This window comes from Pristiophorus japonicus, chromosome 9 (genome assembly GCF_044704955.1).
Source record: "Pristiophorus japonicus isolate sPriJap1 chromosome 9, sPriJap1.hap1, whole genome shotgun sequence".
Taxonomy (NCBI): Eukaryota; Metazoa; Chordata; class Chondrichthyes; family Pristiophoridae; genus Pristiophorus; species Pristiophorus japonicus.
In genome coordinates, this window is record NC_091985.1 from 131,074,167 (window position 1) to 131,099,682 (window position 25,516).

Genomic DNA, 25,516 nt, shown 5'->3' on the forward strand with positions numbered 1-25,516 from the left:
CAAGTTTTCTGTCTTTAAAACCTTCCTCCCTACCTGAATGATGTCCAGCATTGAACCTAAAATATCATCTTTATGCAGCTCTGGACACTTAAATAGTGATGTACTTTGTCAGGCACTTTCCACTCTCAGAGGAATTGTGGAGACCTGTTATGGTCCATTTGGTAGACTAAAATTAATTCACAACGCTGTGGGAGGCTACGTTCTAACCACATCACAGTCTTCTGCCCTTTTGGGTAATCTTTCTGTGTCCCATCCTGTGATAAAGCTGCTAATAGCTTCGGTGTTGAATCACATTTCTCGATTTAGTGATTCTGGACTGTTTACAGCAATTCTCTGCTGTAATTTGGCTGAAAATGCAAAAAGACTTAGTATACCAAGCAGTCACATTGTCAAAATCCATAAACACCTTCTGAATATTTGCATTGACTATCTAACTTCTGAGGAATGTAGCTGCAGAATACAAATAGATTTTAGTAACAGCAAGACTTTGATTTCGCTTGTACGTGCAGTGATAAATAAACCTACTTGCATGTTGACGACTAAAGAAGCTGACTACATCAGTTCCTTAGTGTTAAAGGCATTCTTTTATACAATTCCATCTGTGATTGGAGATAATGTATCCTTGGGAAAGATGCTGATTGTTCCCATTGAGGGACAAAGTGTTACCGACTCCTGTGTGCTTTCTGGAATCCTTATAGAAATATTTGCATCTCATTCAACGACAATTGATATCACAAAGTTAACTTTTGGTTGTATTAAGATTGCTGTATTCAATGTCTCCATGTCAGGAGATGTTGTTGACAGCGGAAATGGAAATTGGGAGGTGGCATCGGGTTTCTGTCCAGAAGATGAATCGCTTACACAGCTGCTGAAGGTGGGAAAGCAGCTAGTTTGTGATCAAGTTCACCTTGTGGTATGCCAGAAAGTGATCCATCCAATTCTAAAACAGTATCTCCAGGAGCAACAAGTGATGGTGGAAGATCGACTTGGAGTTGCCCTCATGGAGCCTCTGATTCAATTGACAGGTCAGTATGTTATCCACTGACAATGTACGCTTGTTTTCGTGTCCCTGATACTGATATACTATGTGATGTTTGTGTACAGGTTAATTCTTTGAAGGTGAAAATGTACAGAATGTTCTTTATACATAAGCCCATTATTTGTGTGGTTTTTGTTTAACTCCCGAAGATATTATTGCTGGGAGGTGGTCTTTCCTACACCTGACCAGGAGGTGACAATGGATGCAAAAAGTGAGAGATTTTCAATACAATAAAAATACACTATATTAGTGAAAATTATACTGTAGCATTCCAATGGCTGAGCAAGTTTATTGAGTGGCTGAGAAGTACAGCCTTGAGAAGTCTCGGTTCAATCTTGTGTGTAAAGGTATTTTTCTAATCTCCCCTTTAATTTTTTTTGTGATTATAAAGAAAGAACAAACTTGCATTTATATAGTACCTTTCATGTCCTCTGGACATCCCAAAGCACTTTACAGCCAATTAATTATATTTGAAGTCTGCTGTTCTGTAGATAAATGCAGTCAATTTGCACACAGCGAGGTCCCCCCAAACAACAGTGAGATGAATAACTAGTTAGTCTGATTTTAGTGGTTTAGGCTAGGGATAAATGTTGGTCCGGACACCAGGAGAAGTCCCTGCTGTTCTTCAAACAGTGTTGCGGGATCTTTTGTGTCCACCTGAGCAGGCAGACGGGACCTCAGTTTAATATCTCATCTGAAAAATTACACCTTCACTGATGCAGTGCTCCCTCAGTGCTGCACCGTGTATCTTTGACAGCCTGTGGAAACAACTCATATTTTTTACCTTTTTATAATCTCACTAATTTTGAAGATTAGATCATCCCTTAACCTTCTTATGCACCGTTTTCATTGCTGTTATATCCTTCCTATAATGGGCTGCCCAGAACTGTGCAAAATACTCCCAATTCAGCTCAACTAAGGTCTTTCTTTGAACAAGTTCAACACTTTCACCATGCTTTTTTATTCTGTACCTTGAATTACAAACCAAAAGTTCTGATTGTCATTTTATTTGCACATCAAAGTTGCTCTCCTACTCAATTTAAATGCTTGCCATTTAAGATGTAATCTCTACCTATTGATTTCAAAACAATTTCTTCACATTTTTCTACTATTCATCTGCCACCTCTCTGCCCAGCAGTAGCCTATCTTGTGCCCTCCTGAAGTCTTTCACAATTTGCCATACCTCCAATTTGCAGTCATCAGCAAGTTTTATATATTTCCCTAATTCATAAATTCTAATTATTTATATGCACATATCATGTAAGTGCAGCCCCAAGGCAGACTCATGTAGAACACCTCGCCATATCTTTGTAATCAGAGAAACTTCCTTTTGCCTCTACCCTTTACTTTCTACTTCCTCTTTTCACATATTTCTATTCTTGCGGAAACAATTGGTCAGGAATCTTCAGGATCAAAAGATAGGCCAGTTGCTATGCCAATCAGAACTTGCGCCAAAATGTCCTACCTATCTTATTAGCATATGCCATAATGTAAAAACTGGCGGAAACAAGAAGTAATCAGCGTAAGCAATTGGGACTCGAGGGAAGCACAGAAAGTTCCGTCTTTAAGAACCTCTATCTTTGAAAATTAAAGTTTGAAACCATCAAACCATCATTTATGTGCATCACAAAAGCATTTACATTTTTAATTAACACTTTCTGATTCCATAAAAAGGAATTCAGAGATGTAGATAATACAGTGTAGGTCTCAGTAAGAAAAAGTAAATGCTGTAAAACTGCATAAATAATCACTAGTCCCTGCTGTGCCTAAATTGCTTCACACAAAATTTACACCTGGGGAAGACTAGCATCAATGCAGGATATTTACATGAGCTGCTCCTTTGCATGGGAACAGATCTGTTAATGAGCAGCAGAGGAATTTGCTGGTGGTTTTGTGGAATCAGTGCAAAAACTGGAGAAAATAGGCTCGCAAAAGAAAGTAAGTCACTAACACCTACATTTCCTTAATCTTTCGTGCTTAAACACGATATTATGCCATTGTTTCAACACGAGTTTTCAGGTAATTCCAGACCAATATCTTCAAACGGAAATTTATCAAAATCCAATTCAAATAACAGCCAATTATGTTCAAAGATAGTAAAGTTACTGCAGGTGCAACTACAATATAATTCAAATCCAAAGTTCAAACCATTACAGTCTAGAAAAGGCTCTTTTGAATTTCTTTTTAGAATGTTAAACCTACATTGAAAACTTGTGGAGAAATTAATCCTGTGAATTCTATTTATGATGATTTTTTAGCAATGACATGTCATTAGAGCCATTGACGGATGACTAGTGAATACCAGTTACTAGTGATCTATTGTGAGTGCATTCTCAATGACTACACGTTCTATAAATTCCAGTTTTATTCAAATGGTCGTATTTCTGTGGAAGCTCGGACAATGAGAGTCAATAGACTATTCTACAGTGGATGCTATCCTAGCTGAGCTCGATCCTGTTCTTAGCCAATTTCCATGCACAAGTACTTTCCAGCAAGGGTCACTGGGCAACAATCAAGAGAGGGAATCCTGACCGGGTTACCAAGAGCACTGTGTGCTGTGGGCCTACACCTACTAGACACTGGGTTGAAATCCATCCCATAGAGAACCCTTTGAGCTGGAGTCAGTATCGACTGGATTCAGATTTGAGTCTCAAAAATGAATGGCAATGTGCAAACCCATTACATCACAAAATCACCAGATGTAAATAAATTAGTCTGCTTATTCTGAGAGAATTCAAAGACTAAAGTTGCACTTGTAGTTTATCAAAATCCAAAGATTCCATTGCAGCATTAAACTTTTTAGGTACAGTACCCTAGTTATTTGTAATATTCTGTGCTAGTGTATTTTTATGACTTAAATTTCAAATGGAATGTTTTTATTCAAGATTGAAGCAACACTGCTAGCTGATTTCAGGAAACGCTGAGCAAAGTTAATGAAACCACAGCATTTTGTGACAAGTCGGGAGCGTATTAGAAAGTTGCATTTTTCAGTAGCTTGAGTTATTCATGCTATACTAGCACCATAAAGTTTTACTGGTGTAGTCCATGAAACAAGCTTCTGTTACTGAATGATTATATGGAGACTAATAGAGGGTTGGCAGTTTACTGTACCTTTTTATTTAGAGCGTGTGAAAGGCAGGACACTGTAATTTACCGATGCTGTATGTGCGAATGAGTTCTTCAGGTCCTTCTCACGAGCACATGCAAATTAAGTGGTCTGTGTACTGCTTGCTATTTCTGCATTATTTTTACAAACTCAATTTCTGTGGTTTTGCTTTTCAGATGTAAAATGCATATTGGTGTAGTCCCATGGGAAATGCATAACTTTTTAATATTTTTGCTAATCAGAACTCAAATCAACTTTTTTTGCAGTGTTTTTCCAATTCACTAATGTAGCGGACAAAGATTGGCAGTACTGAAAAGCCATCAAAATAATATTTTTTTAAACGTCTGTACATCTGTCTATAAAACAACTTAGTATCTTTAGTGCGAAGTCAAGTGCAGACCGCTGACTTCAAATGCCTAAACTTTTCAAATTATATTTTTAGATTAATATGCCATCTATATGATTTTGCAAACTTTTACAATCAATTTTTTATTTTTGACATCCATATTGAATTAATGCAGAAAACCAGACTATCAGAAACTATTGTTAAAATGTTCCTATGTGGGAAACCATTTTGGTTGGTGATAGTTGATACTTTTTCCACATAGAAAATAAAATACTTCAAAAGAGAAACCCCATGTTCAGCCCATCACCCCACCAGTTTCACCCTTAATTATTCTCAATGCTAAACATTGCAGCAATAGTTTTTATTAACACTGATTTTACTGATTTCAACAAAAAATAGACTGTTTAGTTAAGATGAACTTAATATGACATTGATGGTATCAGAAATCAATCAGCAGTGTGTAAGTACCCTACCTTGGCGTGCCGTAGAAATAGTAGAACTCAGAATTACACCAGTAATTGCAGTTTTCGATTCTGGGCCAGGTGATCTGACCAAAGCAGTGGTTGGAGTGGTTCCATTAGAGGAAGAGAAAATGAGTGGTTGAGTCAACCTACATTGCTCCTGCATAACTGTGGTTCAAAGCCTTTTATTTAGGCTGTGAAAACCTGCGGTCTCGGGCCTCGAGGCGGAGGGCTGCATAAAGTCCCATGGATCCCAGGGACGCAAGCGGTGCGGAAGACTACCTGTGATCAGGTGGGCCTAGTCCTCCTATCCATAAGCAGAATTCCATTTCAATCATTGAATGCAATGGAATCCCCAAATCTAAGAATTACACAAAATACAGAATTGGAATTTTATTCAGAATTATCTTCATTCCACTAACCTCACATAAAAATAAAATTTTTTGATAATTTTATACATCTTTAAAACTGTAATCCGGGCCAATATTTGCATAAACTTATTTCATACAGTGTATGGGCATAATTTATGATATGAAAATGTTTAATTGATGGCTTAGATATCCCCTTACGCTGATGCAAACAGGCCCTGCACTTGCTTGCATTAACCATAAGACTTCCATGTGCAATCGTTGGCCAGTCGGTAGGCAAATAGCCCAGCTCTGCGCCAGCGATTGCTTTTTTGTGGCCCCTGCGGATGGCCTGTCAAAATGTACTTTGAAAGGCCCCAAATTCTGAAGTTCATGCATGCGCATGCGGAAATCCCAAACTTGCGGTGCATTTCAAAAGAAATATGCCATACACACCGCAATTTCAGGGCCAATGTATTGCAAAAACAATCAGTTACTTTAGTTTTGATCCAGCATTTAGAACAATTGGATAATTATATTTGCAAATTACAGAGTACGTTTGAATGAAGTGTAATATTAGGGCAACAACAATAACCAGTTGCATTTATAGAGCTCTAAAGTCGTAAAATGTACCAAGGTGCTTCACACAGGCATAATTAAAAAATGGACATTAAGCCATTGAAGGAGATATTAGCAGTAGTAACCAAAATTGCCTCAAATCTTCACCCTCATGATGACACCAATGACCTTGCACATAAATAGAAACCATGTCCCACATCGTTGAATCATTCCCACTATCTAAACGATCTAGTGGCCTACGCACTTTGCATGCTGACAATGACGATGGTCTAAGATGGATTGAATTGTATGTCGAGTCTGCATACGCTAAATAATAAGTAACATACATGTGGAAGTTAACCTCACATCTGCATATGAGGGAAAGTGAGATGCCACGTGTATGAGCACTGAAGGACAAACTCAGCAGGCTAAGAAAGAAAGACTTGCATTTATATAGCGCCTTTCACGACCACCAGATGTCTCAAAGCGCCGATTAAGTTCTTTTTGAAGTGTCACTGTTGCAATATGGGCTAGATCCTATAATGGTGCAAATTTTCTTCTCCAAATTAATTAATACGTTATTTCGGAAAATTTTTGAGCAAAATCAAAACTTCATCTTACTAGCCTCATCACATCTTTTCTGAAACTCTAAATTGCTTTATGTAGTAAAATAAAATATTAGAACATTTTTGCCTGGAATCGTTGCGTGGGTTCTACTGATCGTCCACTGTAGTGCCGCACATGCCGTTTCTTTCACTGAAATTATGATGGACATTCAGGAGAACCCCTGCAGAAATTCTACCCCTTAATTTTGGCTTTTTTTGTTTCGGATGGCTATGAAGTTGATCAAATTACAACACAAAAGGTTTTTCTTATTCATATACTACATTCCAAATAGTTTTACCCTTCATCCCTACCTACTGAATAACTGCTGCTAAATTAATAGCATACAGTCTAAAAATACATGTTTGAATGGTAACATTATCAATAGGAGTTAGATTATTTGATAGTCTTTTTAATGAAAATTTAATTTAGAAGCACACTTAATCTGGCAAATTGCTTGTTGTTGGACCATCAAAGTTTATCATTGAGCATTTGCCATAACTTTCCATATTCCATTAGTTATTGTTTTACTCAGTAATTATATGAATGCATTATCTGAAATGTTAATTTGTATGGATTATTATTAAATTTTCCCACATTTGATCTAATTTTTAGTTAGTGGATTTTTCAATTTCTTTGCAATATCTACAATTTTGTAATTTTTGGCCATTTTGAATTTTCTAGGTGGCCAGTCCATTAGTTCATATTATCATCCAATTTCCCCCAGCTGCTATGGCAACGTTAAGAACCTGTGTGTTGTGAAGTGTGGTTCCAAGCAATTCCTGCATCTGGTCCCGAATGAAAACAAGTCTGTGTGTAGTTTGTTACTATGCAATCGAAGTGAAGCTGGAGTGAATGAGCTGAAGGTAGGTTAAATGTTCTCCATTGTAGAGTTCTATTATATTTCTGATGCGTGCCAGATCATCTTATTCTAATGCTGTGATTTTTCATTACATATTAATCAAGCAGCATTTATTATAAAACTTGTAAATGGCGAGTGAATCAGAGCCATAAAATCCAGCTTTGTTGATGTGTTTTTATTTTCTTAATTGTGTAAAGCCACAAATCTTTGAGGCTGTGCCCACAATTTGGATTGAAATAGCAACAAATAGATGAAGCAGGCTTATAACCAAAAGGGTAGGGAAATAGGGATTATCAGCGTCAAAACCCTGCAGAAAGAAAAAACCTTTTGAACCTTCAATGCTTCATTAACTCCAGATAGGGCATCTAGGCCAAGGCTGCACTGTTCTGAACATTTTAAGCAACATAACACGTTGCCATTATAAATAAGATTCTTTTTTCTTTTCCACATACAATTTATGCAGCATGATTCTCTGAGTGACTTTTCACCTACTGTCTCCATGTTAGTTCCATGCTGCTCTTGTCATTAAATGGAAAAAAACTGAGTGTGGTAATGCATCTGTTTCAGTTTGTGGGTCAATGTTTAATAAAGTTTAATAGTTGAGTTCTTCTGTTAACACTTTTACATTTAAAATTGATTTTGTGACATATCCTAGATTCTAAATTTGTATACCATGCAGGAAGATAGCTTCTGTTTTCGAGTGTGACTGGTACCTCAAATGTATTGTTCTGAATCACAACTTTGCATTATGTGGATTCAGGCAAAGATTTCACCAAGGTTCATAAAACCACTGATTGGAAGAATTCCAGGACATTGCTGAAGCATTGAGTTCAAGCAAGACTGCAAAGTCTACAGTTGTTCCAGTCATTTGCTTTCTTGTCCCATAAAAAATCCTCCAAACATCAAAAGGAGGGGGCTGCTTGGAATCATCTCATTGACTGCCAACTGCTTCAAGTTCTCTATCACTTTGACACCTTTGGCTAAGCAGACATAGCAAAGCATGCACTTCAAAGTGAATCACTCTGTGCCACATGGGAGAATGGGATATTGCATAAAACATTCTAAAGGAGCAAGATACAGAATTAATTTAGCTACTGACAGATTTCCTCTATCTTAGAAGAGACTAATATTCTTTCCCATCCTGCACCAGCCAGCTTAAAACTGATAGCGTAGTTACTGAAGGAGATAAATTATTTGTTTGCCTAGTGGGTGACCCACTAATGAAAATGATCAAAATCCCATTTGAGAGCCATCATCTGGTGATTTAATTTGTGGATTGTTAACTGTGGAAAAAAAACAGAATTCCTTTTTTATATTAGGAATTTTGAGCTCTATACTGTATATTGCAGTCAATATGAGGGGCTTGTTATATGATGGGCCTTGGAGAAGGGCCCATTAAGCATGTGGTTCTAAAAAATCTGGTACATGTACAAAGATTGGTCGATTATGAGTTTAAGGCAGGTTCTCGGAGTAGATATTATAACTATATTAACTTTTAATTCTCCTATTGGAGGTGACTCAATAGGGTTTCAAGATTCACAATAAGGGTTCTGGAAAACAAGATAATCACTCGGGGTTATAGTTCCTTGCAAGCCTTTATGTTAAGTCTTTCACAAAATTATTTTGGCCCCTTTAAAGTCTGGCATCCTGTGAAATTAAGCTTCTTGATTTTCAAAAGCCATTTGATAAAGAGGTTGAACAAAAGTAAGGACTTGTGGAATTAGTGAATGAAAAACTGGTTAGACAAATGGAAACTCAGACTAATTATAAATGTGTATTATTTGACCTGGGAGATGCCTAGTGGACAATGCCACAGACCAGTCATTAGATCTCTACTTTTCACAGACTACAAATGAGCTAGATTAGAGGATTAGAAACAGAATTTCTAAATTTGCTGATGACACAGAAAAGTGTGGGATGGCAGAATGCTTAGCAGTGTCAATTATTTAAAGGGATCCAGAAGCACTCATCACATGGACTAATAATAAGCAAGTGGTGTTTAACATTCATTATCACAAAGACCTGTGATAATGGCAGAAAAAAATTACTTCAGCTACAAATTGGGCGATTATAACTTTCATGATGTTGAAGAGTAATAGAAATTGGGATTCCCTGCAAATTGTTACTTTAAAAAGTATATACAATGCGAATTGGTGATTAATATTAACAATAGAATGTTAAGCCACATTGCCAAAATCCTGGGGTACAATTCCAAGGAAGTTTTTTTAGTTCTGTATAATATGCTGACAAGACTGTGCTTAGATTATTGTATTCAATGTCGGTCAATAGACCTCCAAAGAGGCATTGATCCATTAGAAAGAAGCTGAAAGCCACAATGATATTTTAAATCATTGAACTATGAAGACAAGATAAGAGAATAAAGATTATTCTCTCACAAAGCAAGAAAATAGGAGTTGCTTTTTTAAAGTAAGAGCAGATGAAGTGAATGCTAACAGTTTTGTTTAATTTAATCAGGATTGCAGGAAAAGAGAGTTGCTTTCACATTATGAAACATTTACTGAACTGGAATTTGGAAAGAATTTTTTCTCATGCAGGATTGTTTACTTGTGGAATAAGTTGCCATCTAATTCAGAGAACACCGTTTGGGAGTTCATTCAAAAAGGAAGCTTAAAGTTATAATCTTAGGAAGCTGCAGAGCGATACAACATTAAAGAATCTTAAATACTTTCTTTTATAAATTGATTTAACAGTTCACTAACAAGAAAATTTCACTCCTAAGTCTTCTGGCTCATTTGCTCTGTGTTGTAGAGAGATAAATAATTAATTATATTGTTTCACTATAAGGAAAAGACCTATTGTTGCTCCTTTATGAAGTGAATTCTGGGAAGGATGAGACCACTGGCTGTATAGCGCTCTATTTCTGCATTGTAAAACTGGAGAATTTTGCTTTGGAAAATATCTAATCTGTTGCTTATGTATGAAATAAATTTATATGAAATGCTTTACAGCAACGCTACAATGTTATATTTCCTAGAATGCACTGCACAAAGGAAAATCAATTGCTTCCCTCGGTGAAAACAAAATACATTATTAAAGGCACTGCAGCACATAGTTAAAAACTTTTGGGAGAAAATTCTGATCCACCAGTTTCTTAAGTCCTGTTTTTTGTTGTCTACATCTAATGACTTGAAAATCACAAAGCTTAATTCAGAGGATTGCAAATAACCCAAAGGGATAAGATAATTTGTACAGTGTTTCTTTACAACATAACAGCACACAATTCAAAGAAGGACTAAGTAAGCCATTGAAATTAGAATTATTTTTTTTTTCTAATGTGAGGCTCCCTTTGTAGCTAACTGGTGTTAGATGATGGTTTTAATGATCTAAAATCAGAAAAACAACAGATGAAGCAGTTTGCAGCACCCGGTTGAAAATTATCCTTTGTTCCACAGAAATATCTGTTCAAAGTGTGCTTCTAGGGTACTGTATTTATTCATGGATTTATACTTCTATCGATTAGAAAATGTACGCTTGAAAATAATATTTTAATTGTTATCTGCAAGTGTAATATAAATTATATATTTCCTCATAAATACTCGTCTGAATGAGGTGGTAATGTAAAGGGCAGTTATGTCAGAATTTTCTACATTAAATTTGCATGCATTCTTTGCAAAGTTTATCTACCTGTATTTTGCAGCTTGTCTGTCAATCTGCAAAATGTGTGATGCGACTCGCACTCAAAGAACCTTTGGCTTTACTAGGAGGAGGTTGTACTGAAAGTCATCTAGCTACTTACGTTGGACATAAGGTTTGTGCTTTATTTGGTGGATATTTGAAAATAACTTTTTTCACTTAACGATCCATAGAAGTTTTATTACATGTTTTAAAAACTCACATTAAATGTAACGAGGAATAGTTTTAATCCTCTCTCTCAAGTTATAAAATAACATACTTAATGACTGGGGAAAAAACTGTGATAAAGATCTTATACCTATATCCATTTCCTGTGTCAATTTTTCTCCATTGTAAGTTCCTATGACCACATTTGGAATGGAATCTGCCTATGTAAACTTGTCACCCTCTAATTATACCCCCTTATCAGTGGTGGCACCGCAGCACCTCGGTTTTTTGCAGTTCCCAGCTCCTCATCCTGTACTGCAGAAGAGCCCCTATACTCCAAGGAACATTAATACTCTGTTGCTAAAATTATTTCAAATAAGAACATAAGAATTAGGAGCAGGGGTAGGCCATTTGGCCCCTCGAGCCTGCTCCGTCATTCATTAAGATCATGGCTGATCTACATCAACTCCACTTTCCTGCATTATTCCCATATCCCTTGACTCCCTTAATGTTCAAAAATCTATTGATCTCTGCCAACAACTGAGCATCCACAGCCCTCTGGGGTACAGAATTCCAAAGTTTCACCACCCTCTGAGTGAAGAAATTTCTCCTCGTCTCATTCCTAAATTACCGACCCCTTATTCTCTGACTCCTGGTACTAGACTCCCCAGCCAGTGAAAATATCCTCCCTGCATCTACCCTGTCAAGCCCTGAATTTTGATTGTTTCAATTAGATCACCTCTCATTCTTCTAAACTCTAGAGAATATAGGCCTAGTCTGCTCAACCTCTCCTCATGGGACAATCACCCCCCCCCCCCCCCCCAATCCCAGGAATCAGTCTGGTGAACCTTTATTGCATTCCCTCTATCGCAAGTATATCCTTCCTCAGGTAAGGAGGCCAAAACTACATAATACTCCAGGCGTGGCCTCACCAGAGCCCTATATAATTGCAGTAAGACATCTTTACTCTTATACTCAAATCCTCTTGTAATAAAGGCCAACATTCCATTTGCTGTATTAATTGCTTGCTGTACCTTCATGTTAACTTTTAGTGATTCATGTACAAGGACACCAAGGTCCCTCTGAACACCAACATTTCCCAATCTCTCACCGTTTAAAAAATACTCTTTTTTTCTATTTTTCCTACCAAAGTGGATAACTTCACATTTCTCCACATTATATTCCATTTGCAATGTTCTTCCCACTCACTTAGCCTGTCTATATCCCTTTTGAAGTCACTTTGCATCCTCCTCGCAACTTGCATTCCCACCTAGCTTTGTATCTTCAGCAAACTTAGATATATTTCCAAATCATTGATATAGACTCTGAATAGCTGAGGCCCAAGCACTGACCCGTTTATTCCCACTCTGTTTTTTGTCCGTTAACCAATCCTCAATCCATGCAAGTGTATTACCCCCAATCCTATGAGCCCTAATTTTGTTTAATAACCTCTTGTGTGGCGCCTTCTGAAAATCCAAATACACCACATCTACTGGTTCCCCCTTATCTATTCTGCTAGTTACAACTTCAAAAAAACATTTGTCAAACCCTTTCATAAATCCGTGTTGACTCTGACCAATCCTATTATTCTTTAATAAGTGCCCTGTTATGACATCCTTAATAGATTCTATCATTTTCCCTACTGCTGATGTCAGGCTAACTGGTCTGTAGTTCCCCGTTTTCTCTCTCCCTCCTTTCTTAAATAGCGGGGTTACATTTGCTGCCTTCCAATCCGCGGGAACCTTTCTAGAATCTATGGATTTTTGGAAGATGACAACCAATGCATCTGCTGGGGCTGAAATTCAGGGTCCCTATATGGCCCGTTACCGCCGTTTTGCAGCGACCATGCAGCGGAATCGAATGGCCGCCGCGTTCCAGTCCATTGGCCGCCTCGACCCAAATTCAGGACGGGGATTTTTTGGCCTGTCCCCACTTACGCCCCGCTGCTGCCGAACGCCGCAAACGCATCATCAAAGCGCACGCTGCTGCTATCCCGCACCTCCATTTCAATCCTGCCCCAAATTTGCTGAAAAAAATCCACGACCCGATGACCGGTGCTCCCGACAGCTTTTTCTGTCGGTGCACCTTGTCTGATCTCTCTCTGCCCTAGCGGTGCAGCGGCCATTAAAGGCGAGGGCCGAATGCCACGGCCGCCATCTTATTTTTTTTGCCAGCCAACTTCCATGTCGGCCGGACTACTGTTCCCCCACGTTTGGCCGGGTCACCAACAGGCAGTCTGGCACCCCCGCTTGGGTCATCATCATCATCATCATCATCATAAGCAGTCCTTTGGAATCAAGGAAGATTTGCTTCCACTCTTAGAATGAGTCCTTAGATGGCAGAACAGTCCAATATGAGAGCCACAGTCCCTGCCACAGGTGGGATAGACGGTCGTTGAGGGTAAAAGAGGGTGGGACACGTTTGCCGCACATTCTTTCCACTGTCTACGCTTGTTTTCTGCATGCACTCCGCGATGAGACTCGAGGCGCTCAGCGCCCTCCCGGATGCACTTCCTCCACTTAGGGCAGTTTTTGACCAGGAACTCCCAGGTGTCGGTGGGGATGTTGCACTTTATCGGGGAGACTTGGAGGGTGTCCCTGTAACATTTCCTCTGTCCACCTTTGGCTCGTTTGCCATGAAGGAGTTCCGAGTAGAGCGCTTGCTTTAGGAGCCTCGTGTCTGGCATGCGGACAATGTGGATTGCCCAGCGGAGCTGATCAAGTGTGGTCAGTGCTTCAATGCTGGGAATGTTGGCCTGGCCGAGGACACTAATGTTGGTGTGTCTGTCCTCCCAGGGGATTTGTAGGATCTTGCGGAGGCATCATTGGTGGTATTTCTCCAGCGACTTGAGGTGTCTACTGTACATAGTCCATGTCTGAGCCATACAGGAGGGCGAGTATTACTATAGCTCTGTAGACCATGAGCTTGATGGTAGATTTGAGGGCCTGGTCTTTGAACACACTTTTCCTCAGGTGGCCGAAGGCTGCGCTGGCGCACTGGAGGCGGTGTTGAATCTCCTCATCAATGTCTGCTTTTGTTGATAAAAGGCTCCCGAGGGATGGGAAATGGTCCACGTTGCCCAGGGCCGCACCGTGGATCTTGATGATTGGGGCAGTGCTGTGCGGCGGGGACAGGCTGGTGGAGGACCTTTGTCTTACGAATGTTTAGCGTAAGGCCCATGCTTTCGTACGCCTCAGTAAATACGTCGACTATGTCCTGGAGTTCAGCCTCTGAATGTGCGCAGACGCAGGCGTCATCCGCGTACTGTAGCTCAACTACAGAGATTGGGGTGGTCTTGGACCTGGCCTGGAGATGGCGAAGATTGAACAGGTTCCCACTGGTTCTGTAGTTTAGTTCCACTCCAGCGGGGTGCTTGTGTGTGAGGTGGAGCATGGCAGTGAGGAATATTGAGAAGAGGGTTGGGGCGATGACGCAGCCCTGTTTGACCGTGTCATCGTCAGGGTGCCAGGTCACAGGCCCGCCAAAACCCTCCCTGGTGGCCCAGTGGGCCGAAGTTTAAAAATGCCGATGCTCTCCCCTTTAAGTGAAGGGGAGAGCATGGTGACGCAAACGCATCGTTGCGTCATCTCCGCAGCAGCGGAGACTCAGTCCAGCCCCAAACTTCCAGGACTTAACGCCCCAACTTCCGCCCCCATTATGACTGACTTCCGGTCCATCGGGGATAAAAGGTTAAAGTGAAGGGAAAATAGCTCCGCAGGCCGTCTCACCGTTCCCGGCAGGAAAAAAATTAAAACATCGTGGGTGCGCCAGCTTTCTGGCGTGCCTGAATTTCGGCCCCACTAAATTTTGCTGTTTGATTTTATAGTATTATTTCTAGTTAAAGTTGAATTTAAAATAAAAGCAAAAAATGCTGGAAATACTCAGCAGGTCAGGCAGCATATGTAGAGAGAGGAACAGAGTTAACGTTTCAGGCCGATGACTTTTCATCAGAACTGACGAAAGGTCATCGACCTGAAATGTTAACTCTGTTTCTCCACATATGCTGTCTGACCGGCTGAGTTTTTCCAGGATTTTTTGTTTTTAATTTCAGATTTCCAACATCCGCAATATTTTGCTTTTGCTTTTGTATAATTTAAAATGTAAGAACATAAGGCTCAATGTTCCCCAGTGATTTGTGCCATTTTTTTGGAACAGGCTGCTTTTTTTGGTATAAGTTTTAAAAAAACCACAGTTTCCCCAATTAATTTGCACCAGTGCAACTCAGTTAGTTACGATTTTTTTAGGTAAGTTTTTTTTTTCAGCCAAAGGGGGCGTAGCCTGCCATCTGTGCCAATTCTGGCCATTTAGGCAAGTTTGGCCAGCTGAGAGCTACTCCACTTCTACTTAGGTCAGCGTATGTGGCCTCTGCAGAAAAACCTTCTGGAGAGTTAAAGAAATCGGCACAGGTAAGTGCCGGCAATGCCGGGACAGCAGCAGCAGGAAAGGTGAGAGAGGTGTCGGTGGGGAGGGGGGGGGAAGTGAAGGGGGTTGGGGGGGAGCGAGGGGGTGGGGGGAAGCCTTTCGGGTGTAGTTAGGTGCGGGGACTGGGAGGGAGGAGGCCATTCGACCTGGGATGGGGCGGGGGAGCGGACTGGGAGGCCACTTGGCCAGGGCTAGGAGCAGAGGAGTGGACCGGGAGGCCACTCATGGCCAGTTGCGGGCAGGGGAGTGGACTGGCAAGCCCTTCGGCCAGGGGCAGGGGAGCTGACGGGCAAGGCACTCGGGGCCAGGGAGCGGACCGGCAAGCCCTTCGGCCAGGGCTAGGGGCGGGACTGGCAAGGCACTCTGGGCTGGGTTGGGGGGGGGAGCGGGACTGGCAAGGCACTGGGGTGGGGGGCAACAGCAAGGGGCTTGGGGCGGGCTAGGCATGCCCTTCGGCTAGGAGCGGAGAGCGGGACCGGCTTTAATATTTGGAGGTAAGTTGCTGCAATATATTTTAATGTGTTTTTAAGTTGATGCAATGTGTTTTAATGTGTTTTTAAGTTGATGCAATATCCTTTAATGTGTTTTTAAGTTGATGCAATATCCTTTAATGTGTTTTTAAGTTGACGCAATATGTTTTAATGTGTTGGGAGCTGGCTGTATGTTTCACTTTGCAGCCTCAGCCCGCATTGTGTCCCTGGTTACCATGGCAGTCCCATCTTTTTGGCACAGATCAAGGCTCCACCCCCAAAACTAAAGGACAGGTTAGGCCATGCCAAAATGAAGAAATCCAAAGGGGAAACTTCAAATTTCTTTTTCTTTGGTGTTCTTGGGGCCCCCAAAAAACGGGCGTAACTCTTCAAGTATGCCAAAAAAAAGCTTTGGGGAAAATTGAGCCCATAATGTGGTGCTTTAATTTGGCGGCTGAAATATGCTTTTTTGCCCTCCAGTTCACCTAAAGACTACATTTGGTATTGACTTCCCATGTACAGCACCATGGGAAATTGACTTATATCGACAATATATTAAAAGCAATGAAGGTCTCAAGATTCCAAAGCTACTGCATCTGCAGGTAGTGCTGAAAACGTAACATTATGGAACAATCAAGCAACATCTAATATTATACCATAGCCTAAACAAGAACTTCACTACATGATAGTATTTGGCACCCAACCACTCCCACTGAACAGCAACCCCTCCTGTGCCCCTTTCTCCCATTCCCTCTCACCCTGTGCTCCCTTTCTTCCTGTCTCCTTCCCCTCCTGTCCCACCTCTCCTTTCTCCCTTTGCACATCTCCTCCCTTCTATCTTTCCTGCTCCATTCCTTTCTTCGACTGCCCTCCCTCGCCTCTGTTCCTACTCCCCATTCTCTTCCATTCCCCTCTTCTCCCTCCCTTACCTTCTCCCATGCCCTCCTCCCTACTCCATTCTGCGCTGCCTCCTCTTCTCTCTCCCATGCTCTCTCTTTCTCTCCCCTCACCTCCCTATCTATTCCTCTCCCCCATCTCTCTCCCTTTACCTCCTGCTTTCTCCTTGACTTTCTATCTGCCTTTGTCTTATTCCCAACATTATAATATTACATCTAACTCTGCTTGATCTGAAAAAATAAAATTGGCCTTGACTCCCCATGTGCAATGCCATGAGAGATTGATTGTGTGTGTGTGCCTGTGCGTTTAATATATATATTAAGTAATGGATAAATTGCTTATCTCACAATATTGATGCTTTAGTGTTGCTATCATTGCACATCAGTGGCATAGAACAGACTGGTTCTAAGTATGTTCTATGACACCTGCCACTAAGGGAAAAATAAAGGAAAACAAGAACAACAAAAAGTGGCATGAACTCAATTTAAAAATAACAAGAGGGAGCAATTGCAAAGAAAATAATTTGATCTCATGGTTCAGATGACAATAAAGCATTCAAATTTTCCTCACCGGGTTGGACATCGTCGGAACCCTTTTATTAGGTTTCCACGTAATTTTATCCGATCCATTGTGATTCAGTGCAGTTATATATAATAAAAAGTGCTAATTAGAATTACTCAAAACCATATTTAAAGATTTGAATCTGGATTCTTTTTATTTGAGCTATTTGTCACGCAAGAGTTCTTTTCTGCATATTTGCATGTAATTCAGTCAAAACCGGTGTAAATTATATGAGTTAAATTTTGCCTTGCGTTATAATAATTTTAGAAAAGCATAGTGTAAAACAATGTGATAGAAGTACTGTCATATCTTAACACAGATTTTCATAACCTGAAAATGCAGAGGTTTGATTTGCGCACTTGTGCAGTAGATGTTTTGCTGACATCAAAGTTGTGAATGTGTACGAGAACAACCAATACACTTTATTTGATAGTATATATGCTGGATTAGAGTATGATGAAATCCATTGTGATTCAGTACAGTTATATATATTTTGTATTTTTGAAGATTAGGGTGATTTTCACAACGATTGTGCATCACAAGCATAGTTATTAGATTATTGTGAAATATTTTCTAAGCTGAACTCTCTTCACAGAGCCACTGTGTGACTGACGATAAATTAGCAGAGCTGGGCTGCTCTCGAACAGAGTACAGAATTGTTGCTGATGGTTTCTGCCGCTCACTGGAACGTACTGCCTCTTCACTGGAACATGACGGTGGTGAGAACTTCATTGACACTATGTATGGTCATCGTTGGTCAGTTCAGCCCAATATGCCTCTACACACTGACTGGCCGGAGGTATTTTCGAGGTGTGCTTGTGGATTATATACAGCGCAACAAAATCTGAACTGGACTGTTCTAGGTAAGAGGACAGCAATAGTTAGCCTAGAAATGCCCCTTGAGAAACCTAGTGAATACTTCCCTGATCAATTAGTATTGGACTCGTACACTGTGAAACTTAATGCTTTGCAAGTAGCAGTAGAAACAGCTAATTTGATAGTTGAGTTACAATATGTTATTCAGGACCAGAATTAAACTCTCATGCCCCAGCAGTACATCAAGCCTGACATTCCATAACATTCCAACACAAGACCTACAGTATAACATCTAACCTGACGTCACAGCTGTATTTAGCATTACTTGCCATGCTGCTTGGAAAGATATTCTGCCAAAGTTACAGAAGCTAAAACCATCTACATGTGTCTTTTATGACATCATTTTTCTCAGACAGTTCTGATTGACCAGATCAGTACTTGGGTGGCATGGTCATGCTGTGTGTTAATGCATTCATTCTGCATGTTAAAGTACGAACTCACAGCACCACATCATGGGAGGATGCAAGTCTGATCCATACAAGGCAGAAGTATAGGACTCGAAATTCATCGACATACTGCCCAAAAATGAAATTTTGGTGAAAAAACACCTACATACTGCCGCCAGCGGAATATTCATCCTTGACATACCGCCGGGCGATAGGCACACCGTCCGCCGTGCAGAACCGCCCGCATACCGCCCAAAAAGTCCGATTTTCATGGCATACCGCCGACATACCACCGGAGCTGCATACCATCCTGGAAAAGGTGGTTTTCCGCGATGTTAAGTGGGCGGGAATAGGCGGTAGTGCTCAGAGCCGCCATTTTGAAATCAAGAACGGTCAGCTAAAGCAGCACCTCTATTTCTGAGGTGAACAGTGACTTTACAGTGCGATTTACAGTGGAAAAGGTCTTTTTATTGGTACTGAGTAACTTATTAAGATCAAAGGCATTTTAGTTATATTTTTTTCATTGAAAAATCTTCTGGAGATTTAAAAAGAATGGGGCATGTACTATCTCAGCCTGTATTGCTCCTTACCTGTCAAACGCAGGATCCAGATGGGAGAAGGTTTATTGAGCAGAGTTATCAGGGTAATGAAAGAGGTCACAGACTGAAGAGGAGGAGGCCTGGCCCCCAAAGGATTTTCAGGAGAAGCACTTATACTTGGACAGTGTGTTCGAAGGATAAGCTTCCGAAAAGATGAGATTTGTCAGCTCATTAAGGCAGACCTGCAGCCCAGTATCACCAACATTACTGCACCGTCTGTCTAGATGAAGGTGACTGCGGCATTTTCCTTTTAGGCATATGGCTCTTTTCGGGCATCAGCTGGGGACATATGCTGTACTTCTCAGTACGCTACTCATCGGTGCATTCGACAGGTAACCGAAGCACTGTATGCACGCCGAATGAAGTTTATAAACTTCCCAATGACCAGGGAGGCACAGAGTAACAGGATTTTGGGATTTGTACTCATTGCTGGCTTCCCCAAGGTGCAGGGTGCTGTTGACCGTACCCATATTGCCCTGCGAGCACCATTACAGGAGGCGGAGGTGTACCAAAACGATAAATGATTTCACTCCCTCAACGTGCAGCTCATATGCGACCATACAAAGCGCAAAATGGCAGTGAATGCCAACTTTCCAGGGAGCAGCCATGATGCGCACATCTTGCGTGAGAGCACTGTTTCTGACCTGTTGAAGTCTGAGCCACATAGTAAATGCTAGATGCTGGAGGATGCTGACGGCCTCGCCACCTGGCTCTTGACCACCCGCCCCCACTCCCCCCCCCCCCCCCCCCCCCACGGAACCCTCAGACAGAAGCAGAGCAAAGATATAATAAGAGCCATATAGTCACACGTAGTATTATCGAAAAGACAATTGGAGTGCTGAAACAGCGCTTTCGATGCTTGGACCCCCCGGCAGGCTGCAATACCACCCTGAGCAGGTTGCTCAGTTTACAGTGGTGTGCTGCATGTTGCATAATTTAGTAATCATGTGGTCACAGGAATTGCCACAGGGGACTGCGGGACCACCTGAGGACAGAGTGCAGGAGACGGAGGAGGAAAATGTATTGTGTATTGAAACATAGAAACATACAAAATAGGTGCAGGAGTAGGCCATTCGGCCCTTCGAGCCTGCATCACCATTCAATAAGATCATGGCTGATCATTCCCTCAGTACCCCTTTCCTGCATTCTCTCCATACCCCTTGATCCCCTTAGCCATAAGGGCCATATCTAACTCCCTCTTCAATATATCCAGTGAACTGGCATCAACAGCTCTTTGCGGCAGGGAATTCCACAGGTTAACAACTCTGAGTGAAGAAGTTTCTCCTCATCACAGTCCTAAATGGCTTACCCATTATCCTAAGACCGTGTCCCCTGGTTCTGGACTTCCCCAACATCGGGAACAATCTACCCGTATCTAACCTGTCCCGTCCCGTCAGAATCTTGTATGTTTCTAAAGGATCCCCTCTCATCCTTCTAAACTCCAACGTATAAAGGCCCAGTTGATCCAGTCTCTCCTCATATGTCAGTCCAGCTATCCCAGGAATCAGTCTGGTGAACCTTCGCAGCACTCCCTTAATAGCAAGAACGTCCTTCCTCAGATTAGGAGGCTAAAACTGAACACAATATTCCAGGTGAGGCCTCACCAAGGCCCTGTACAACTGCAGTAAGACCTCCCTGCTCCTATACTCTAATCCCCTAGCTATGAAGGCCAACATACCATTTGCTTTCTTTACCGCCTGCTGTACCTGTATGCCAACTTTCAATGACTGATGAACCATGACACCTAGGTCTTGTTGCACCTCCCCTTTTCCTAATCTGCCACCATTCAGATAATATTCTGTCTTCGCGTTTTTGCCCCCAAAGTGGATAATCTCACATTTATCCACATTATACTGCATCTGCCATGCATTTGCCCACTCACCTAACCTGTCCAAGTCACCCTGCAGCCTCTTAGCGTCCCCCTCACACCGCCACCCAGTTTGGTGTCATCTGCAAATTTGGAGATGTTACACTCAATTCCTTCATCCAAATCATTGATATATATTGTAAAGAGCTGGGGTCCCAGCACTGAGTCCTGCGGCACTCCACTAGTCACTGCCTGCCATTCTGAAAAGGACCCGTTTATCTCGACTCTCTGCTTCCTGTCTGCCAACCAGTTCTCTATCCACTTCAGTATATTACCCCCAATACCATGTGCTTTGATTTTGCACACCAATCTCTTGTGTGGGACCTTGTCAAAAGCCTTTTGAAAGTCCAAATACACCACATCCACTGGTGTTCTGCTTTGTCCATTCTATTCGTTACATCCTCAAAAAATTCCAGAAGATTTGTCAAGCATGATTTCCCCTTCATAAATCCATCTGACTTGGACCGATCCTGTCACTGCTTTCCAAATGCGCTGCTATTTCATCCTTAATAATTGATTCCAACAATTTCCCCACCACTGATGTCAGGCTAACCGGTCTATAATTACCCGCTTTCTCTCTCCTTCCCTTTTTAAAAAGTGGTGTTACATTAGCTACCCTCCAGTCCATAGGAACTGTTCCAGAGTCGATAGACTGTTGGAAAATGATCACCAATGCCTCCACTATTTCTAGGGCCACTTCCTTAAGTACTCTGGGATGCAGACAATCAGGCCCCGGGGATTTATCGGCTTTCAATCCCATCAATTTCCCTAACACAATTTCCCGCCTAATAAGGATATCCTTCAGTCCCTCCTTCTCACTGGACGCTCGGTCCCCTAGTACTTCCGGAAGGTTATTTGTGTCTTCTTTCGTGAAGACTGAACCAAAGTATTTCTTCAATTGGTCTGCCGTTTCTTTGTTCGCCATTATAAATTCACCTGAATCCGACTGCAAGGGACCTACGTTTGTCTTCACTAATCTTTTTCTCTTCACATATTTGAAGAAGCTTTTGCAGTCAGTTTTTATGTTCCCTGCAAACTTCCTCTCCTACTCTATTTTCCCCCTCTTAATTAAACCCTTTGTCCTCCTCTGCTGAATTCTAAATTTCTCCCAGTCCTCAGGTTTGCTGCTTTTTCTGGCCAATTTATATGCCTCTTCCTTAGATTTAACACTACCCTTAATTTCCCTTGTTAGCCACGGTTGAGCCACCTTCCCCGTTTTATTTTAACTCCAGACAGGGATGTACAATTGTTGGAAGTTCATCCATGTGATCTTTAAATGTTTGCCATTGCCTACACACCGTCAACCCTTTAAGTATAACTTGCCAGTCTATTCTAGCCAATTCACGCCTTAAACCATCAAAGTTACCTTTCCTTAAGTTCAGGACCCTAGTTTCTGAATTAACTGTGTCACTCTCCATCCTAATAAAGAATTCTACCATATTATGGTCACTCTTCCCCAAGGGGTCTCACACAACATGATTCCTAATTAGTCCTTTCTCATTACACATCACCCAGTCTAGGATGGGCAGCTCCCTGGTTGGTTCCTCGAAATATTGGTTTAGAAAACCATCCCTAATACACTCCAGGAAATCCTCTTCTACCGCATTGCTACCAGTTTGGTTAGCCCAATCAATATGTAGATTAAAGTCACCCATGATAACTGCTGTACCTTTATTGCATGCATCCCTAATTTCTTGTTTGACGCTGTCCCCAACCTTACTACTACTGTTTGGTGGTATGTACACAACTCCCACAAGCGTTTTCTGCCCCTTTGGTATTCCGTAGCTCCACCATACCGATTCCACATCATCCAAGCTAATGTCCTTTCTTACTATTGCATTAATTTCCTCTTTAACCAGCAATGCCACCCCACCTCCTTTTCCTTTCTGTCTATCCTTCCTAAATGTTGAATACCCCTGGATGTTGAGTTCCCAGCCTTGGTCACCCTGGAGCCATGTCTCCGTGATGCCAATTACATCATACCCGTTAACTGCTATCTGTGCAGTTAATTCGTCCACCTTATTCCGAATACTCCTCGCATTGAGGCACAGAGCCTTCAGGCTTGTCTTTCTAACACACTTTGCCCCTTTAAAATTTTGCTGTAATGTGGCCCTTTTTGCTTTTTGCCTTAGATTTTTCTGCTCTCCACTGTTACTTTTCTTCTTTCTATCTTTTGCTTCTGTCCCCATTCTACTTCCCTCTGTCTCCCTGCATAGGTTCCCATCCCCCTGCCATATTAGTTTAACTCCTCCCCAACAGCACTAGCAAACACTCCCCCTAGGATGTTGGTTCCGGTTCTGCCCAGGTGCAGACCGTCCAGTTTGTACTGGTCCCACCTCCCCCAGAACCGGTTCCAATGTCCTAGGAATTTGAATCCCTCCCTTTTGCACCACTCCTCAAGCCACGTATTCATCTGAGCTATCCTGCGATTCCTACTCTGACTAGCACGTGGCACTGGTAGCAATCCTGAGATCACTACTTTTGAAGTCCTACTTTTTAATTTAGCTCCTAGCTCCCTAAATTCGTCTTGTAGGACCTCATGCTGCTTTTTACCTATATCATTGGTATCTATATGCACCACGACAACTGGCTGTTCACCCTCCCTTTTCAGAATGCCCTGCACCCACTCCGAGACATCCTTGACCCTTGCACTAGGGAGGCAACATACCATCCTGGAGTCTCGGTTGCGACCGTAGAAACATCTATCTATTCCCCTTACAATTGAATCCCCTATCACTATAGCTCTCCCACTCTTTTTCCTGCTCTCCAGTGTATATGAATTTATTAAATTAAGAAATCTTGTGGTTTTCAAAATGTAACTTTTGATGAAATTGTTGATTTTTGCTGTATTATTGTCACATTCCACTGAGATCTCAACCTAGATTTACAGAGATTTTAATTTAAGGTGCTTAGCAATCTCACTTGTTTATTTTTTTAAAAACTACAGAAATGAAAGCCTTGTATACTAAAGAGTTTAATCTGTAGAAAGTATAGAAGAGGACAAGGATTTTGAATTTGATGTCTGGCGAACAGGACATTGCTGATAGAGAAGTGGAAGAGGAAGTGCGGAAGAGGGTGTGGGTGCTGACTTTTGGATAAGTAGTAGTTTATGTAGAGTGGGAACCTGGGAGATTGGTGAGGAGAGCATTGACCAGAGAAGACTTGAGGTGACGAGGGCTGAGATGAAATTTTCAGCAGCAGTGGGGGTAAGATACGGACAGAGGTGCTTAGTGGTGTGGAGGTGGAAATAGGCAATGTAGAAGGCTGGGAAGTGGGGTTTGAAGCTAGCTCAGGGTCAAATAGGAAACTGATGATCAGTGGTGATCATTGACTCAAATTCGTTAGAATATTTGGACAGTATATGGTCCACTAATCTTGTACATGAGTATTTTAACATTCAGACTTAGCTACTAATCAGTAATCAATTTTAGTGTCATTGAGATTTTCATGAAGTTTACAAACTTAAATGTGTGTTGGGCCATTTTTAGCGAGCCATCCTAACATTTCATACATGTCAAATCACCTGATCTGAACTTGATAACTGAGATCTGATTATAAGCAGAAATATCTGTTAATTGGGTAACTGCATTGCAATAAAATTTTGGTCATGTTTAAGCAATTGGTAGTCATTGTCTTTTGTACCTTTGTCAGAAATATGTTCATATTTTCATGTAACCTCCAGAACTAATTGCTGTAAAATAATGGACAGTTATCAAAAAGGGGGTGCATTCTGAGACACCCCGTGATCATAAGATGACTCAGGTATTTACTTGGGTAGGATAGCCACTTTTGTGTATGTGTATGTACAACCCTCAATTCAAAAAGCACATCCCTTTAATCAATTGCTGATCACTGTTATTTCAACTAATAAATAGATAGTATTTTGTCCCTTAAAACATATGTATTTCTGAAAAGAGTGTAGGCAGAAAACTACACGGTTAAACAAGTGGCTTGTAATTATAAACAAAGGACTTTGTGCCTTCGTACACACAATTGCAAGAAAATGTTGAGTCTTGTTCTGCTGTCGGAACGTGTGAAATACAGGTTTATAGAAGTCCAGAAATTTTAAATGAAAGAGCATGCATTTATATAGTACCTTTCACGACCTCGGGATATCCCCAAATGCTTCATAGCCAGTCCCTGTTGTAAGGGAAACGTGGCAGGCAATTTCCTCACAGCAAGGTCTTACAAACAGCAATGAGATGAATGACCAAATAATCTGTTTTTATTGATTGGGGTTCTATTATAATACAATTGGGTCATGTAAAATTTCTGAATTCACTACCTGTATCTTTCAACAGCTGTGATTTTCTCT

At 41.3% G+C, this 25,516-nt stretch overlaps 1 protein-coding gene across 1 annotated transcript; it reads left to right on the top strand.

Annotated features, from left to right (window-relative positions):
* Window positions 1–37: 37 nt before the first annotated feature.
* Window positions 38–24,816, top strand: mkks (MKKS centrosomal shuttling protein). The gene is made up of 4 exons (XM_070889850.1): window positions 38–1,025; window positions 7,145–7,326; window positions 10,981–11,091; window positions 18,069–24,816. Exons 1-4 carry the CDS (start codon window positions 38–40, stop codon window positions 18,507–18,509), a joined length of 1,722 nt encoding a protein of 573 aa, XP_070745951.1. The 3' UTR covers window positions 18,510–24,816.
* Window positions 24,817–25,516: the final 700 nt, after the last annotated feature.